The 20,870-nt window shown below is 25.2% G+C and overlaps 2 protein-coding genes across 2 annotated transcripts in view; one reads left to right on the top strand and one right to left on the bottom strand.

The window, feature by feature from the left end:
- LOC135931625 (nonsense-mediated mRNA decay factor SMG5-like) overlaps window positions 1-19,475 on the top strand; it is a 43,778-nt gene extending 24,303 nt beyond the window's left edge. The window contains exons 9-22 of the mRNA XM_065468861.1: window positions 82-153; window positions 367-566; window positions 867-1,010; window positions 2,352-2,386; window positions 2,682-3,371; window positions 3,998-4,073; window positions 11,257-11,534; window positions 11,597-11,749; window positions 13,298-13,480; window positions 14,379-14,517; window positions 16,753-16,843; window positions 17,703-17,786; window positions 18,048-18,229; window positions 18,741-19,475. Of these exons, the coding sequence (XP_065324933.1) occupies window positions 82-153; window positions 367-566; window positions 867-1,010; window positions 2,352-2,386; window positions 2,682-3,371; window positions 3,998-4,073; window positions 11,257-11,534; window positions 11,597-11,749; window positions 13,298-13,480; window positions 14,379-14,517; window positions 16,753-16,843; window positions 17,703-17,786; window positions 18,048-18,229; window positions 18,741-19,057 (2,644 nt within the window). The 3' untranslated portion in view covers window positions 19,058-19,475. The remainder of the gene's footprint in view (window positions 1-81; window positions 154-366; window positions 567-866; window positions 1,011-2,351; window positions 2,387-2,681; window positions 3,372-3,997; window positions 4,074-11,256; window positions 11,535-11,596; window positions 11,750-13,297; window positions 13,481-14,378; window positions 14,518-16,752; window positions 16,844-17,702; window positions 17,787-18,047; window positions 18,230-18,740) is intronic.
- A 209-nt stretch (window positions 19,476-19,684) lies between these two features.
- The window catches only part of LOC135929140 (uncharacterized), a 78,356-nt gene continuing 77,170 nt past the window's right edge, over window positions 19,685-20,870 (bottom strand). Inside the window, exons 30-31 of the mRNA XM_065465661.1 lie at window positions 20,509-20,706; window positions 19,685-20,113 (exon numbers count right to left, since the gene is read on the bottom strand). Coding sequence (XP_065321733.1) covers window positions 19,775-20,113; window positions 20,509-20,706 — 537 coding nt within the window. The 3' untranslated portion in view covers window positions 19,685-19,774. The remainder of the gene's footprint in view (window positions 20,114-20,508; window positions 20,707-20,870) is intronic.

Here is a 20,870-nt window from a genome sequence, read left to right as displayed (position 1 = left end):
CGGTTTATGAGATTTGTTAATAAAGTTATCGGTTTTACCTTTTTATTTTTAAATTTGCTTTCTATTTATTTTATATTTCAGGTATAATGATTTGTCAATTTTATTGATAAAATTCATTCATTTACTGGACTTCTTTTGCAATGAAGAGCTCAAGTAAATATTATGTTATAAATGTTTATTACCAATTTTTTTTAAACCCAATCAATCTGTAAAGAATGAGTATTTTCACCATTTTTATAAATCGAAAATTTGGTCCTTTAAAAAAACCCCTATTCTTATTATTGTAGTTTAAAATTATTACATTTAATGATACCTGAGTACTGAATATTATTTACTTTATTTTTTTAAATAATAAAAATTTACAAGTGTTAACTTAATGGAGTTGCAAAATTTATGTCAAGAAGTGTTGACCCTTTTTTCTTTTAATTTGGCCTCGTTTAACGACGCTAATATAAATGAAAATGCTTCCGCCACCAAAAACCAAGAGCCTAGCATTCTAGATACCAAAATAGTCTTGCAAATGACGTCATTATGCTTTTTGATCGTATCGATTTCTCAGAATACTGGTAATTATTTATATCATTTTTAATATATTGTTCTAAATCTTAATATTTAACAATGGCATCACTGATACTTACCATTCAGACTTGTTAATAATTCAATTTTTTATTTTCTATTAACTAGGCTTGCTCAAAAAAGAAACTGAAAATATTTATAATTTTTTTAAAATTATATTTAGAATATTAAAAAATAGGATTATTAGGAATAGATTTTTTGCTATTATATAAAATAAGTTCCGTTTTATATAATTTTTCTGTTTCATATCTTATTTGCTTTATAATTTATTTATTTTTGACCAAAATTAGGTTCAAAAAATTTATCACTTGCCGTAGCTTTCACTATAGGATTTTGCACCTACGTTCTCAATAGGACAGTACTGAATCTGCAAAATGGTATAAGGGAAATTATGACGAAAGAAAATGAACACAACATGCAGAATATAATAACGGGTAAAAAAATGTTTATTTTAATTTTGCAGAATATATATTGGTTTGTTAGGTAGGGAAATAAGAGAAAATGTTTTCTAATTTTATAATAATTTTGTTTTTGAATTGGTTTATAAATTATTTAAAAAATGAGGGCTATTTTTTTGAATAATTTTGTCTAAATCAATCATTCAAGGCTATTTGTTTCTACTGACGTTTATTAAATATAATATAGTTTAAAAATACAACAAATTCGATTTAATTTGTAATGGTTAAAAAAAGTTTTTTAGTTCAAATATTTAAATATTGATTTTTTGTCATGGAGAATTCAAAACAAAATCTCCAAATTTTTGGGGTATGTGAATGATGAGTTTCAAAATATGATAAAGGACACCTGATTATTCTTTAATGAATTTTAATGACCTTATTAAAAGTATACTAATGAAAAATTGAGTTGCGATATTTTTATACCAATTTCATTTATGTCAATAAATATGAAAATAAATAAATATGCAAAGGTTATTACCATAAAGTTGTAGCTGTTACAATACAATCTGTTAGAAACCTAACAAATTCTTTTAGATCTAATTAGCTACCTAAATTTTCTGGAAAACTATAATTATGGGAAAATCCTAAGGAAATTTGTGAGAAAAATGGGAAACAATGGAAACTTTCGTGAAATTTCATTTAAAAAAAGGATAATATGCAATATTGATTTTTTTTCAGACTTTATGCAAAAAATTTAGATTATGAATAAATATATCAAGGAAAATATAATTTAAATTGTTGAGGTTATTTTCTTTAGATGAGATTCAAAATCAGATATTGAACACTAAAAATTTAAGCAATAGTTACCCAGGGATAAAATATATATTTATCCTTATGAAATTAGTATTTTTCGACATTGTTTTTTTACATCCAATTTCAAGGCTTTGAATAAAATATTTCCAATGCAATTTTCATTTTGCTTTATTAAAATTGGACATTTATCTTTAACTTTTATTATTTAAACTAGAACAATTCCAATTAGAAGGTGTATCAACATCATTTTGGGCGATGATATGAATCTTTTATAATTCCATAAAATAACCAAGAGAATAAAAATTTTAAACTTATAAATTTGTTAACCAAAAATTTAATTCTGGCATAACAACTAGGTAGATTGATAGCTGCTATCTTGAAGAAATAATAGGAGTTATAGAAAGAACAAAAAATAAAATTTATTAGAATTTTTTGTTTACAACCAAAAAAGTTGTTTGAAATTTCGTAACAACTTATATTGATTGTAACAGCATTAAAACTTTTTTATGTTAATTTAAAACAAGTTAAATATTTAAAAAAATATTTCTATTTTAATAAACCTAGGAATTGGTAACGATGAGATACTCGAGCAAGCTCAGGTAATATTATATTGAATTAGGATAATAGGATTAGGATATTAAGATTAACGAATCTTTTTAAAAATAATCTTATATATTATTCCTACTTATTTGGTTGTTTTATACAATTAAAAAATCGAATAAATAAATTTTTAATAAATGTCCTATCATAATTAAATTACCATCAAAAATACTAAAATGTAATTTAAAATAAGTTTTGACAATTAAAATATATAAACTTGCCGATTATCATTATAGTTATAGTATCTAATATCAAATTATTTTGATAAAATATATTTTTTAAATTTCCAAACAGTCTTCTAAATCTACCACCCCGACAGAAAATACTTCTATAAGCACTGAAAGTCCTAGAATTCCACCGAGCAATCGTAGGAGACCATTACGACGTAACAAGAGAAATTCTTCAAGTGCTCAAGATGAAATTTTTAAGGATAAAAACGAGGACAATTACTCTTCTTGCGAGAGCGATTGGTCTTTATCACAAAGTTTGGATTCCGAGGAAAGTCACGAGATGGAAAAGGTACAAGGAGAAGAAACGACGAATGAAAATAAAGATAACTTGATCAGCTATAGAAATGAAGAAGACTTATCAGATGAAGTGTCACATAATGTTACCTCGGATAAAGATTCGATTGAAAGTCCAGAGAAAGTTGTGGAAGGAGATAAGGAAAATAAAGACAATGAAGAGGAAGAGGAAGGTGGGTTCGATTCTCAAAACGAGATCTCGGATAGGGTACCCTTCGAAAGATTACTTTCTACTAAACATAATAAAAATATGAAAAACCATGGAAAAATATCCGAAAACGATCTTGAAAATGATGATAAAATAATTGATGTAAAGGAGATTGAAAATAAAGAATTATCCGAGGACATATCGATTAAGGCTATAGTTGATTTGATCAAAAGAGAAAAGCTTTTATGCTTAGTTAAAATATTTTGTGGTTGGCTAGAAAGTCATAATGAAATTTTGAACATGTGCTCCAAGGTATTATAATTTTTTTGTCATCATTCAAAATGAGGCAAGTGAAGTGCATAATTTGTAGTGTTATTGAAAGTTATTTTTAAATCACAAGTTGCATGCTAAAAAGGTGACTAGTTTCAGTTATATTTCAAAAATAACTAGTTACGTGAGACATTATATTTAATAGCCTAAGTAAGTTGATTAAAATCTGATATACTTTAACTAACCAGTTGCTTTAACAACAATAATTTGAGTATCATATTTCTTCAACTTAGGGACTTCTATACCTCCCTAAACCAATGATTATTTTATCTCTCAAATTTTGTACCTCCTACCCTCTAAAATTTCACTCCGCCCTTCCCATCTAAATGTTATCCCCACCTCTCCCAATAAAATTTTGGCCCCACCCCCTCTTACCAAATCAAAAATAGAAAATAAATAAAGTCTAAATGAACCCTCCCCCCATCCCCATTTTATTTCAAATGACTATAGTCTCTTCATAAATACCCCCCCCCCAATTTCATTGACGATCTTGCTTCATACCCCCTAGTAGAAGTCCCTCAACTTACAATGAAACCCGATTAGGAAATTTATTTGCTATTAATTATAATATTATATATATCTGTTATTAATAACATAATTTTTTAAAGAGTTGCCAATCGATGTGGGGTAGCTTTGTTTCACTTTTAAATTGTCTTCCTAACGAAAATCATCTTAAAAATTTGGGTAATTCACTTAAAAGATTATATTACAGGATTTGCCATTGTTTCGACACAGAAACTCATTTTGAGAGCACAAAATATGTAAACAACCTTTTTTTTATTTTGTTATCCATTTCGAACATCATATATAAAAAATGTAAATACCCCTATCTTTTATCGTTATTTCGAACAAATTCTTATTCAAAACGAACATTTATAAAAAAAATAATTTTAACATTAAATTTATAATTTATTCATTAAAAAAAATTCTAAATAAATTTATTAGTTCAAAATAATTTTATGCATCTCACTTGTATTGCATGTAGTGTTGTTAATTTGGTCGTAAAATTTACAACCCAATTTTGTGCTCATGCCAGCTCTAAGCACGAACCCTGAGCACAGACCCGGGGTTCAGACCCTTACAATCAAGATATAATTAAATTCCCTTTTATTTGACGCCTATATCTAGTGTTGTTAAAAAGTCGAGTTCACCCGACTCAGAGTCAGAAGTCGTTAGTCGTGAACTCAAGCCGACTAGTAAAATACGCCCCCCTCTGATTATACTATTCATACAAAAAATCTATTTATATAGTTATCATCTAAATCAGTCATATATATGAATTTTTATTTATTAAAATTTCAATGTAAACAATAACTTTATAATGAAATAGGTTATATAAATAATGATTTAAAATATCACATTATTTAACAATGTACGATTAAGCTTTATAATTAAAATATCATCAAGTATATCTTTGTCTATGCCCTTAGAGAGGTTACAGTTAGTGCTAATGCACTAAATGCTCTCTCAACTGAGACCTGGGTGCAAGGAGCAGCAAGAATTATTTGAGATAATTTAAATAATTTGCATCTTATTTTTTAAAAAATTTTTTAATTTTAAGTTTAACTTTCTTGTTTTTTCCTTATTTTTATTTTCACTTGTTTATTATATTTTGAAATAAAAAATCAGGAATTAATAATGTTAAATAAAATAAAAAAAATGAATAAAATAATTGTTTTATAATAAAACCCCCATTTATAAATTTGGGTGGGTGGGATACATTTATTTAATGTTTTTTTTATTTATATAAAACTCTTGTTTATTTATAAGAAAATTCTCCAAAAAATTTATCAAATGAAAATTTAAAATTCTTATATTTTTTTATAAACAAGGATATAAATAATAAAGTAAAGAAAAGAGGGAGGGAGGAAGAGGGTTTATATTTAATTTTGACTTGGGAATGAAATTATTTAAACAAAAAATAAATATTTTTATTATGGAATTAATTTTTGGGGGGAAAAAAAAGGGAGGGGAATAGATTTGTTATTTTTTTCATTGATAGAGAAAAAAAAATTTTTTAAAAAAATATTAAATCAAGGAAAGAGGGGGAGGGGTATTTATAAGAACAAAATTATAATACATACTTTTAATACTTTATATATTTTTTTATTATATTTTATTCTTAATTTTAATTTAATTAAATATCATGAGCATGAGATATTATATATCTCTTAAATAATTTTCTCTATGTAGGGGAGACCGGGGTAAAGCAATTGACGGGGTAAAAATGTTAACGCGAATAACTTTTTAACCCTTGAGCACAAAGATTTTAAATTTGGTGTGAAGAACAGTGATTATTACCCAACCTTGTCGTTGATAGCTAAAGATTTCCTGGCTCAACAAACGACAAGCGTTCCAAGTGAGAGAGTCTTTAGCAAGGCAGTAGACTTTTAGACAAAGAAGCGAAATAGGATGTCGGGAACAATCCTTAAATATTGTATATGCCTAAATAATTGGGATATTAGTCTTACAGAATAAAATATATTTTATATTATTTATTGTATTGTGCAGTGTTATTGTATATTTACAAAATAAATTTTAATATTGAAAAGGCTAAATATATTTTAAAAAATATAAACCGTAAAAATAAAAAGAATAAGAATAAATTCTTAGATTTTTTTTTGACTGTCTCATTGGTTACTTTATATAAATTGTAGCAAATATGATATTATTAAAAAATAATGGCATATAATTTTTTCTAATATAAAATAAAGACTCTTGGATAAAAAAGACACCATTTAATCATTTTTTTTTAAATGTTAAGAAAAAGGGAAAGTTTAAAAAAAATTTATTAATTTTTTCCATACATTCACCAAATGAAGATATTTGATTATATTTTCTTTAAAATAATTCTTTGTATAAAGGGATTTCTTAAAAACCCGCGATAATCCCGGATAGTTCTGATCCTATTAAAAATTACGACAATACTGGCGTCTTTATGATTCTAAAACGAGAAACTATTTTTTTTAAATAAAATTCTGTATTAGTATATTTGATTCGAACTTTAATATCATCATTTTCTTTTGTAGGAAATTGAGTAAAATTTAACAAAAAATAAAATTATACCTAAAACGAATTATTCACTATACTATTTTATTTCATAAGATTCGTATTTTATGAATAAAAAAATTATTTTATTCGAATCGAATAAAGAAAATATATTATCTGTGGAATATTTTATTTATCTATTAATTATTAGATCGAATTATTCTCATTATTTGAAATAATTTATAAATATTAGAAATTATTCGTAAATAAATATTCCAAATTATTTGTTAATATTTCAAATTATTCAGAAATTTTCAAACCCAGAAATATTTGACATGATTCTTAAGTATTTAAAAGTTCCTTGAAAAGTTTTTACTTTTTTTTTCAACATCTATAAATCACTTATTAATTTTTAATATCATTTTTGAATATATTTTTGAAGAATTTAATTTTTGGCATCGAATATTCGATGAATCAAAAACAATAATGTTTTCATTATTCGAACCGATACGAATAAGGAATTATTTAATTCTTACTAATACGAATAATATAATTATTCTATTCGAAAACACAAATTATGTAAATATATGATTTGATTCGTATTTTTGTAGGAGATTCAAAGAATTTTTTATATTTTTATGTAAATAAACAAAAAATAAAATATTATTTGAAAAAAAACATGATCTAACTTTGTCTGTTTATAAAATAAATATAAAATATAAAAAATGTATCAGACAGGAGTTGCAAAAAGTAAAAATAATTATATAAAATAGTTAAAAATAAATTTTATCCACGCCTTTATTTCATTTTTTTCTGGAATTATTTAGAAGGGTAAATAAATGAGAAAGCCGTTATTTTACCTCGCTATAACACCTGGTTCTTGAGATATAGGGGCTCAAATCTGTAAAATTTTTAAAATGCTTATATCTCAAAAACTAATTATATATCATATTGTAAGTAAAAATATTCTCTAAAGGGCTATCAAAAAATAATAAAAATTGGCACCAAATTGAGTCTTTAACATTCGGTTTACCTATAATGCTTTACCTGTATTTTTAAGCAAAAAAGGGAGTTTGTTTTCAATGATATAATAAAATATATATTTATTAAATAATGTGATCAGGATTTCTATTAGTGTTGTTAAACGGTTATTTTTGAGCCGATTTTTAAAAACGGCTAAATCAATATTTTAACCAGAAAACAATTGTCTAAGCATCGAGTTTTCGATAATGTCTAAACCTTTGTGCCATCTTTCCGGATCTGGACCTTGGGTCTGAACGCCGGGTCTGTGCTCGGGGTTCGTGCTCAGAGCTGGTTTTGTCGATATTTTAGACCCAAACCCCGGGTCTGAACTCTACACAACCAACCAATTAACAACACTACTTATGCAGGCAAAAATAATTTTATATGTAAATAGGAAAATATCAAGTGCAGAAAAGGCTAATTTTATGTAATATTAAAGAACTTTTCATTCACTTTAGATAGATTCATAACGATATACAGTTAGATCTGTGTAGATTTGCTTTCTTACGACCTAAAAACTGTGTTTTAGCAGGTGGTCCAGGTACACATACCATGTGTATCTGCACATTACATTAAAAAATTTTACTTATTTTAATAGGTGGAAAATTAAAACAGCTAACAAACAATATTGGTCATTATAATTATCCTGTGTAAAAACAGAGCAAATAAATTAATTAATAATAACAAATATGATATATTCGTCCTCTAGTCGACTCACGTTCATATAAGTATAACTATTTGTCCTCTAGTCGACTCAAGTATATAATTCCTATTTGCAACTCAAGTTGGAAGTCTAAAATAAAAAAAAAGTAATAAACAACAAATATCTTAATTAATAATAACTAATTTGAAATATTGGTCCTTTAGTCGAATCAAGTTCATAGAACTATTCGTCCTCTAGTTGACTAAAGTATATAATTCCTATTTAAATCTCAAGTTGGAAGTCTAAAATAAAAAAATGTAAAAAACAGAACAAATCTTAATTATTAATAATTAATTTGAAATATTCGTCCTCTAGTCGACGACTCAAGTTTATCTCGAGTTCATAACTCAAGTCAGTTTGGGTCGATTTTTTCGACCCAAAACTTAGACTCAGTTTTCGACTGAGTCGAACAACACTACCCATTTCAATATTTTCCATTGTTAAAAATATTTCTGACCTCATAAGACCTAGTAGACCCGCCCACTTAGAATATTAATATAATAATAAGTATTAAAGTAAAATTTAATTAAAACACCTTTTATTTGACGCCCATACATAATATCAATATCATCATGTTGTTGTTAAAAATATTCATAATAATAATTATGATTAATAGTAGACTACAGTATATAATTAACACACCTAGCCATAATAGCCTATCGAGCGAGACCTAGAGGGAACGCTTGTTCTTTTAATGAATAAATCTTATGTATACCTTCCTACTAAGTTCAAAAAAAAGTTAAAAATAAATGGGTTCTTGTGCCAGGTCTGGACCCCGGGTCTGTGCTAGGGGTTCGTGCTCAGAGCTGGTTTAGTCGATATTTTCGACCCAAACCCCGGGTCTGGGCTCTACACAACCAACCAATTAACAACACTAATTGCATGTAAATAAAATATAATCTTCTTTTTTTTGAAAAAAGAATATTTATAAACTTATTGTTGAATACAAAGAAAGTTGTGATTTTTTTATATAAGTGGATAATTTTGCCTTAAGATTTGGAAAGTAATATTATAATAAATTTTTTTTAATGATGGAGGTTAAGAATGATATTAACTATTTTTTTAAAAAATATCCATCATTGTGTCATCATGAAAACACTAAAAAAGAAACATGTGCATTAACATAAAAAAAATGTAAATCTCATGTGCATAATTACAGTTTGAACTTTCTCAAATACAAAGGTAAACAAAAATAATATAACATTTTAATAAAATTATTTTATAATATTTTTTTACTTTTAAATTTAAATTTATAGATATCAATTCAAGATTGTGAAAGATATTTTTCTCATGTAAAGGAATATATAAATACCTGCTTAGCCATGGCGCCATTAATTATTAAAATAATATATAAATTTTTTTCCGTATGATTAAATATTAATAAAGCTATAAAAAAAATTATTTTTCAAGATTATTTTGATTATTTTATAATCTACTTTTATGCAATACCATTGATGCACAAATTTATTTTAAGCAAATAAATTTATTTAGAATTTTTTTAATGAATAAAATTATAAACTTAATGTAAAAAAATTTTTTTTTATAAATGTTCGTTTTGAATAAGAATTTGTTCGAAAAAACGATAACGGGTATTGACATTTTATTTTTTTATATGATGTTCGAATTGAATGATAACAAAATATAAAAAATGTTCACGTATTTTGTGCTCTCATAATAAGGTGCGAAAACAACGGCAAAACCCCATCTTTGTTGATCTAATAATAAAATATTGGTCATTTGAAATGCACTATCAATTTTTTATAAACCTTTACTCTATCTTTTAAATCACCAACAAAAGCTGTCAAATTAACCCTCTATTGCGTGACATATCAATAAATGATATAATTTTTTTTAAAAAACTTATTTTTGTATTTAAATAGCCCTTAATACAACTAAAAATAATTTTTTTAAAAAAATTTTTTTAAACCGTAAAAAAAATTTCAGTGTGTATATTTTAAATACACAATGCATGTAAAAAGTCATATTTTTTCACTTTCAAACCTATTACAAAATAAAGACATATAATTTTATTATTTGATAAATAATGTAAACCGCGCCTTTTTAGTATTTTGGTTAATGTGTTATTAAAACCTGTCTTATTTTTTTCTGCGTAATTAGACTTGTCGGCCCCTTGCTAATTTTTTTTATATTTGGTGTCAATTGATATTTGTTTTAGGCTAGCGTTCATATTTTTGTTAAATTTACATAGTATATGCTATTGAAATTTTAAATGTTAATAATAGCATCTGTTATTTACCGGTACCTTTAAAGCTACAAATACTCGCCTATACATTAACCAAGATTTATGAGCATCATATCAAGTATATGGAATACTATACGGTGATACCATTTACGCTTATGTGAATCCACGCTCCATCTTTTAGAATTCTTTTTCAGTTGGAAACTGACAATTATAAAATTTATTAGCGCTCGCTGAGCAATACTCCCTTTTGGGCGAGTAATACTTGAAGTTCTATACCACAGAACCAATTATCAAAACACAATTTAAAATTGGAATGTGGTGGTACCAATAGTTGAAATACCGCATAATCAACATCTGCTGATCTTGAATCAAGAATTTTCTCATCTGATGAGCCGTTAAGATTAGAATCAGAACTATCTTCTGGAATACAGTACATTTTATCTATAGATAGCAAATAAAGAACATTTTTTATTATAAAAAAAATCAAAAAAGCCCAAATTGATATTGCATTTGTATGCATTATGTATCTGGGTGCATGTACCTTAAAATTTAAATTTTAAACACTATTAATGAATATAACAATCTATTTATATATAAAACATTTCTTTTACCGTTATTTAATAGGATTTTTAAATACCTGTTCCTTAAAAATTTGTACAAGAGAAATGACATAATTTATAAAATGGAAAAAATGCAACTATTCGAAAGTTGTAAACTACGTATTTTAGAATTTTTATATTGATAACTGTATTTCATTTTTGACAAAATTAACTATTGAAATAAATAAAATATATGTGTATCTATTATACATCATGTGTAATTAAACTGTAAAAAATTTTATATTAAAATTTATTCCTTTTTTTATGGTATGGTTGTGTATTCAAATATGATGTACGCAATAGAGGGTTAAATTAAAAAATCCATCAATTATTAAAAAAAAATATTGAAAGATATATTTAGCCAACTCGAAAATCAACTTGCTCTTAATAACGAATCCTCAAACAAAGATATTATGGAGAATTCTAACGAAAATGAAGACGATTATAACGATAAAAATTGTCAAATGTCGTTTTTCGATCATTTTTCTTCTCTCTATTGTCATGGCAAGAAAAACTACATTTGCTTAACCGAAGACCTTTATTTATTTGGTTTTATGCCATTGAAGGCGGCCCAGAATCATTTATTGTACCGGCCCGGGAACTTTCCGAGTTTGAGTCCAGAATTTCAGGTAAGAACCTATTTTTACATCATGCAAATTTGCTTAAACTTGCTTTAATCTATTCATAATAGACTTTGATACGAATTTTACAACTTAGAAGGTTTGGGCATTTTATATCTGAAATGAAAGAAATTGATGTATTATACGACGATGAGATGGACCAATTTTTCAATACTTTCACTATAGCCGAAAAAGAGATGAAAACTCATAACATCAGAGCCATGGTTTATAATTTATTATATTTCAAAACATATTAATATTATAAAATGACCAAAGTTGTTAATTTTTGGCCATTATGCCAAAAAATATTTATAAATTAGGGAATATATAGATCAAATAAGTTTGCTTTTTAAGATTGTAAAAAAAATAAACATGAAAACCCTAAAATTGTTTTTTATCTTTTAAATGCAAAAATTGAAAAAAAGCAACGAAAAAATCAAACAAAAAACATGTTTAAAAATATTAGCCAAATTTAAAATACTCAAAAATAAATTTATACAATTAATTTTTTTATAGAAAAATAAAAAAAATATTAATTTTTAAAAAAAACTCAATTTATTAAAACTAGCGAATATTAAATCATTTTGATAATGAGAAAATTTAAAAAAATATTGGCAGAACATATTTTCCATAAAGATTGTAATAGTTAGTAGTATTAAAAAATTTGAACAAAAAAGAATGGGGTTATATAGGCAGGTGGCAAAATAAGAATTTAAGGGTCAATATCTACTCATTACCATCAATCTTTATCATATTTATTAAAAAATAATAAAAACAACTTTTATAGGTCTTTAATAAAAATGACTGTTGTAATATTGGAACATAGGTCAGTTAATATGATTCCAAAAATAAACTTAAATTTGATTTTAAATTAAAATTTGAGGATATTTAGTAGAGATTCAGAAATTATTTTAAATTTTTTTTATCATTTTAAAATAATTGTCATCCGATGATTTTTTTAAAAAAAAACATTCCTTAAATGAGTATTATATTATATATCAATAACTATTTAATATTAAGACTAGAAATTTTATAGGATAAATAATCAACGTTTGTTTTTCCCCAATTTTTAAATAATTTTTCACGTTTGCATAGATTATTTAATAATATAATGAATTAAACTTTATATCAAATATACTCAACATATTTTATACATACCAGAGACCTTCATGGGCCTTATTTTTTGATCAAGCTTGGCCCAGGCCAACAGCAAAAAAATTTTTTAAGCCCAGGGTTGGCCCATATTTAATATTACAAAAAATTCTCAAGCCCTTGAAGTTTAGAAATTTTTCTCAACCCCACCATAAGCCAATATCTAAAAATTTAATTTATTGTATTTAATGAAAATAAACAGTATAGTGCATTTAGGCAATCATTTTGTTTACAATACTGAAATTTATTATTAGAAAAAAAAATTGAAATATATATTTAAAATTTTTAAATAAGTTAAATTTAGATTTAAAAAATTAAATTTTTTTTTTCAGATATGATATTAGAGCGGGCCAGCCTACCCATGAAGGTTTCTGTTATAACTAATACATTAAGCTGAGAATAAATCTTTTTAATCAATTCTTATTAATTATATTCAAACAAATATTTTATTTTTTACATGTAACATATTTCATTTAGCTTGTTGAACTTTTAAAATCTCCTATACGTACGCACATTTACCTACATTTTCAAATATCAGTTGAAAAATATACTCCAACTTATTTAAATTTTATAATCTTAATAATTATAAAAAAATTTTTTATTAAATTTACATACAAAAGGTTGCTAAAACTGACCATAACAATGCTTCTAGATTCGCTCGTAGTAATATCAGTAAAGTATTAGATGAAAATGTGGCTAAGAAGAAAGAAAACCTCATGAGGCTTATGGGTCACCTGAGACTTAAGTGCGAGGCCAACGTATTAGATATAGATGGAAACAAAGGAAATACAACCGGCAATCTGGTAGAAAAATTTTAGAAACAGTAATAAGGAAAAAAGATTAGGGTGAGAATAATTCCCAAGGAAGGAAAACTTTTTTATATGTATACTTAAAACTAGGGATGTACTGATATTTTATATCGGATCGGATCGGGCCGATATTTCGCCCATTTTACAATATCAGTTATCGGCAAATATTATAAAATTTTCCGATCCGATCCGATATAAAATGGCGCTTTTAACAAAATTTAAAAAAAGTTGTATCTAAAAAACCATTTATTTTTATAAATAAAATCGAAATATATTTTTATGTTTAATTTTTTAATAGTAATAATTAGTTAATAAACATTCTGCAAAATAGTTATTTTTTTCGCATTCTTTAAAAAAGTGTTCATTAATCTCTTCAGAATCTGTTTTTAGTGATGCTAGTGATATTAACAGTTCACCGCAGACCGATCTCTGATAAATTGGAAATTTTGGTATTTCTAAAAAGAAATCTTCGATATATTAATTTTAAATATTAATTTCAAATTTCATAATATATTTGTTTATTACTAATTATGTAAATAGATTAATGTTATTACTTATTATATAAATAATAGCAATTGAATTGAATATAAACTATAACTGATCATTATAATATATTTAAATGACATATGTTATGATATAGTAAAATTATAGATGTTGTACTAATAAAAAGTAAATTAAAAATTAAAACCGGTATCTTTACAGAATACAAAATTAGATATGATATCGGATCGGTTATCGGCCGATATCAATTTAATATCTGGAATATCGGATCATCGGCCTCCAAAAAGTGGTATCGGTATACCCCAACTTAAAACTTAATTTATTTTACTCTCCAGCAGTTTCAACAAATTTTTTTTTTTTTAAATATATCATATTAAATAATATATCAAAGGGAAACGAAGATGTAAATAATGCTTTCATGATACCGCCTCCATACCTAGTTCCAGATACTCACGTTTTGTGCGAAAAATTGCATCTCGTTAAAATTTTGCTGAATTCCAAAAATTTTATTATTATCTTACCACGATCAGGTTCGTATTTTTTTTTGGTAGATAATTTAGTTATATATGACATCGTTAAAATTTATATTTTTTAAAATTATCTAATATTTCGAAAAGTTTACTAGATTTTCAATCTTCTGTAAATGTTTATGTGCTCGGCCACACTTAATCTGATTGACTTTAAATTTTTCTAAATACTTTAATTAGAGTTGCAATCCACTTTTTTTATCTATACCTATCCGATATTTTGATTGATTTATTTTTACCCTAAATTTTATCTACTTTGCAGATGAGGTCAAAAAATAAATGATTAAAGTTTATATCATTTTTATCTTTAAAAAAGGATATAGTAAATAAATTTATTAAAATTTGGGAAAGTAGTATATGCCGATTTACATATACGATGATGGTAAATCAATGATTACTATATAATTATTGTGAACTAATACCGTGCTAAACAATGGCGTAACTATGGGGTTTGATTCCGGGTTAGGACATCTCCCTAATCCAAAAATGTTTATACAACAAACATTAAATTGGTCAAAATATATTTTATAATGTTACACATTTTATTTTCCTTATAAATAAATTGATTTTTTTAAAAACTCCTCGTTAATAATTTATATTTGGAATTGCTCCTGTACCATTATCTTATCTGAAGCTTAACATAATTCGAGCTTTAAACAAGCTGAAAATTACAAAAATCTGGCTAATAAATCGTAAGTTAATATTCATAAACCTTGGATTATTTTAAGATTCCATATAATATATTGAAGGAAATTTTATTACCTATCAAAAATAACGCAAAACTACTTGGCCATACTAAAATAATTAAATATCATTTATTATCAAGATCTAAAGAGCAAGAATTAGTAAACGTTACTATTATAATCAATGCATAGAGATAAACTTCGTTTTATATTTTCAATATTGTAGATACCCTACAATAATTTAATCTCTATTAAGACTTCAAATCGTTCTCAAATTACATTGAGTCGTTGATTAAAATAAGCCTTAGAACCTTAAAAATTTGTTAATTTTATTAGCGATCCTACCTATCACATGCACAGTGGAAAAATTACTTCAAGATAACTTCTGCGCCAAAAATTAATGACCAAGCCTTATTAATAATATAACATGATCACACTCCCAACTATTAAAATGCGTTAGAAATAAGAAAATATCTAAAGACGCAAGAGAATTAAATTATAAACTTGATTTATAGATTTGACATATTTCTTATCATTTTTTATCTTTTGAATATTTCTTATGATTTTTATATTTGTAATTACTTTTTTTGATACAATCCTGCATTATTTTAGCCTTTTATTTTTATGGGCAAATATACTATTTTTTAAATATAATTTATCTTTTCGATATTTAAACCTTTCTTATTATTCGCAATTTTACTCTTTATCCTTAGCAATAAAGTAATTAAATAGTATATATAAATATCATTTATTATATTCAAAGTTCACATATCAAATCTTAAATAACATTCGAAACCTAAAAAATTTTGGTTACACCACTTGTGTCCATCTACAATTTTTTCACTGATCCAATACGATATTTAAACAAAACGGATTCGATATTTGATTGATTTATATTTATCATCAATTTTTGAACAAATTTCATTAATTCTATTAAACTAACTCTCATGAGTAAAAAGTTTATTTTTTTCCCCTCACTATCTTATTTAAAATATGGACAATGTTTTTGGCTAAGTGATATAACAAAAAATAAAATCACATTTTTAGCTGCTCTTTCTTTTGAAATAATTCTATCTTTTTTAACATTACAAATATATTGAATTTTGGTTCCTTTTGAAATTATGCATAAAATAATATATTTATTGTAAACAATCTACAATCATAAAAGAATCCAAAACAATTTAAATGTTGGATCAAGTTTTTGAAAATATCAGCCCAATCTATTTTTGTATAGCGCTTAATATCGGCACAGCTCTAACGATGGTCATTGCTGACTTTCAATAAATTGAACTATGATTTGTATAATTGTTTCTATATTTTTTTAATATAGTATTAGATTTACGAAACAGAATTATATGGTTTGCCAATTGTTCTAATTATTATTTAATATAACTGTAATGGTAACTTTTTATGCTAAATTAGAATGATATAAGTTATATTTAAAATCCTAATCGAAACAGCTGACACTTCGCATGTCATTAGAATGCACCTATATTTTTACGAAATATTTAAAATAAACCCCTAATTACGTTTGATTTATTATTAAATATTTTAGTGTTGGATCTTTTGGATATCTTAAAAAAAGATAGTAATAAAGCGAGAAGAGTGATTAGATGGATTGAAGCTGAAATGAGAGATGGAAACAAGTTATTTAAATATAATTATTGTAATAAATACGGCTATGCAGATCTACAAATTTTTCACTGATCCAATCCAATATTTATACAAAAGCGATTCGAAAACCGATATTTATTTTTATTTGCCATCTATCTTTGAATTAATGTAATAAAAAAATTAACTAATTGTAATGGACAAAATAAGATATAAAATTTTCCGCCTCTCTTGGCCATATTGGGTGCATTATCACTAATGATTAAGTATATTTTGTTTTTTTTATTCCCCCAAAGTTAATCTTATTTCAAAATATGGGCAATGTTTGATTGAAAGTAACTAGTTAAATATTTAAAAATCTTATTCTTATTGCATTTAAAATAATTCGATTTTTTTAAAACATTACAAATAAATTGAATTTTGGTTCCTTTTATTATTATTAGATAATTTGTGAAATAAAACCCTAGGAATTCAAATATTTTGACCCAAGCCCTAAAATTTTTATTTATTTTAGGCCTGAACCCGAAAATTTTAATTAAAAAATATAAATTACATTTTTATATAGTTAAATGAAATACAACACTAATTCCTTCTTCTTATCACAGATAAATTTAAATTTTATTCTGATAAAATATATTAAAAATTTTTGAGGCCCAGGTCCGGCATACAGGGTTCTAATGTTTAATAAAAAAAAATATATATTCAATAAAAAAATCTAATAACAATAATATCTGATCCTCAAAAAATATCGATAAAAAACACAATATATCAACCACGATCCGATATTATCAAAACAATCCTAGTAATAAAATTATAACCTTTTAAAATCACTAATAGTAATAAAATCATTAAAAAAAATTTTTGCTATATGTACTCTACATTACTACAATACAGATATTTACACGTTCAATTCAAAAATGAACAATATCTTGATATGAGGTTTGATAAATCCTTCGATGAAAGAGACAAAAAGATCCGGTAATTTTTTATATATTTCTATGATCGAAATAAAAATAGTCTATATAATTTCATTTCACTTATTTCAGTCACCTTAAAAAAATCTTGTAAATATTTTTGAAATTAAAAAAGGTTATTATTTTTATATCAATTTTTAAAGGAGAGCGATTAAAAAAAACACAATGTCACCCACTTAACTTAATAAAAAAACTATTATATATTTTATTACATAAAAAAAATTATTTTTCATTAAATGTTAAAAATGAATAAATATTTGCTAAGCTTGCTTTGCGACATGATGAGCTGTGCAAAGTATTTTGCCCTCAAAGCCGACTCCGACAAAAGCTTCCAACAAACTAGGCCAGAAATAAATGATAATATATTGGCCTTAATTTTAACATATGAGCTACCCGGAAAATTAGTTGAAAAATTTTGCAAGCCTCATATAATCAAAATGATTTCGGGTATGTATATAAATTTATTATTTATTAATAAAAAATTGTTTTAATAAGAATTATATATAAAATATTATAAGTATATCTATATATTAGAGATATGCAAAGGATTTTAGAGAAATAAAAAAAATTTGTATTTTTGAAGAAAGTTGATGAATTTGGAATTAAATAAATATTAACTAAAATGTTAGCAAAGTGTAATAAGATTAATAAAAAAAATCTTAAATATATGAACGTGAAAAATTTTTTTAACCCTTTTATTTTTAGATTAATTTAATTAGGCAGTTCTTAAATTAAAAAGAAATAAGATCATTGTTTTAAAAGAATATTAATAAAATTCGAATTCAGGGATTTGTAAGGTCCGGTTAGATTTTTTATATATGAATTGTTCCCAGTTCGTTAATATGAATCGCCCGAACAGCGAGCTTTGCAGATCTCTAATATATGTAAACTTATAGGAAGCTTTATTTAATTAAAAAGGAAAAATAAAATAATTTTAACAAATTTTTTCGATACATAGGCATTAACATGATGGATATTAATAAATTTTACGATTTGTGGAAATGGATGAATAGGGATGGCAAAAATATTGTCTGGAAAGAAAATTGCTTAATAACATCCAATTCAAGACATTACAATGATTATGATGAAAACAATTGTAGTGGAAATGACCGAGAAAGATCGATCAAACAAGATAATTATTACGATTCACCACCATATCCAAAAAACTCTAGAGATAACAGAGATTTTATTTCGAATAGAGGCGAAAAAAGTGGGAAAAATAGCATGAGATACTATAGGGGTGCCAAAAGAAACGACACTGAATGTTCGAATTAAAAAAAGTGCATCAAAATGATAAGATAATTCGTTTGATCTTGTAAAGGAAAGAGTTTTTGACAAAAAAATGCGGGCTTGGTAAGCCTGATTTTTGTGAGCGCGCCAATAATTATGAAAAAAAATTATATGGACTTCTTTCAAAAGTTTGCTTTAACTTAACTTGGTATCCTTCTTATTAAGACTAAGGAATTTATTATAATATTATAGAAGCTAAACAATTTTATGAAAAATTTGTGATTCTTTTTTAGTTCTTAAATTTGCTATTTAATTTAATTTTCGAAATGTGCACTTTAAAATTTTAATAATTTTATTTTTTTTATATACCCATGTATCCAGTTAAAGCCATCTTAAACCTTGGCATTACATAGTTATATGTATTTGATTTATAATAGTTTAATCATTTTAAATAAAGTTGTTTATACGGAATTAGTAACATTTTAAATTTGAAAGATGTTGAAATATAACTTTACAAGAATATCTAATTTTCTGATAATAAATATATCACCATTAGTCAAATTAAGACGAAAATCAAATTTATTTAGTAATAAATATAAAGTATATACAAAAATTTAAATAAATATATTAGTAAAAACCATATAATTTTTTAAAATAATAAATTATACCCTTTTATTAATTTACTTTTTATAATAACGACGTTTGATAAGTTTTATTAGATAATTATAAAATGAAGAATGTTATTTAACTCATTCCTAGTTTTTATTCCAAAACTTTCAATGGAGTTTGGGATTTGGTTTTTTGTTCTTTTAAGTCACAATTCTCAAGGGCCGACGAATATTGAAGCATTATGAAACTCAGTGATTCCAATCTATTTTCGCAATTAGTCAACATTTTTTGTATATCGGCGATTTGCTCGAAAATTTCGTTCCTGCTCTCTTTACCTCCAATTTTATCTCCTGACCGCTGCCTCCTCTTTAGTCTCATCATACTTCTGGTAGGTTGAGGTATATTAATATCGTGAAGCATATCGTGCTTTTGCATCAAGAGTTCGGTTTTTGTGTTAAGTTCATCTTCCATTTCGCGCTTTATGTCATCTAACTAGTTTTTCAAAATTTAAAAAATGAAATCAGGGTATTTTAATATGCAATTTAAGCAAGGATCCAGAACAAGGGCATTTTTTTTATTTTGCTTCTTTCCAGTTCCATTAAAATATAAAAAAAATTGTCTATTAGTATTAATCTCAATCCAGTTCTTTTACAATTATATTTTTATTTTCTTCAAAATATTCTGAGACATTTATGAGCATTAGAAAAAAATAATTCTGAATAATGTTCTGGAATCATCGAAGCGTGTTCCGGATAATTTTTATAACAATGTGTCAACCCCCATTCATTTTTTTTCGAAAATATTACAAGTTTTGCCCAGAAATCGAAGTTATTGTCTGGAAAAAAAATTAATACAACTCTTAAAAATAGAACTAAATAAATAATTACCATGCTCTTCAATCTTTCTTTTCTTTCGTCAATTTCTAAATGAAGTAGCATTTCGCGTCCTAGTCTTTTGGCTTCTTCAATTAAAATTGCTTCTTTATCCTTATCACTGCCTGCCTTCTCAAAATCGTGTGTCTGGTAATTTTGGTCGACACATTTCGGTTCAAAGTTATCCAAATTAAAATTGTATGTCGGGAATGCCTTTTATAATTTTCAAAAAATGATTTTAAATTTGTAATTTTTTTTAGAGATTCTCAGAGATTTAAACTAACCGAAAACCTTTAGAAATGAATTTTAATTGACCCCTTGAAAAGTCAGTTTCTACCCATAAAATAAGTTTTAGATAATTTTATCAACTTTAAAAA

The sequence above is a fragment of the Gordionus sp. m RMFG-2023 genome, chromosome 1 (assembly GCF_954871325.1).
Source record: "Gordionus sp. m RMFG-2023 chromosome 1, tfGorSpeb1-WG-v2, whole genome shotgun sequence".
Taxonomy (NCBI): Eukaryota; Metazoa; Nematomorpha; class Gordioida; order Chordodea; family Parachordodidae; genus Gordionus; species Gordionus sp. m RMFG-2023.
This window is presented reverse-complemented; position numbering and strand designations above follow the sequence as displayed.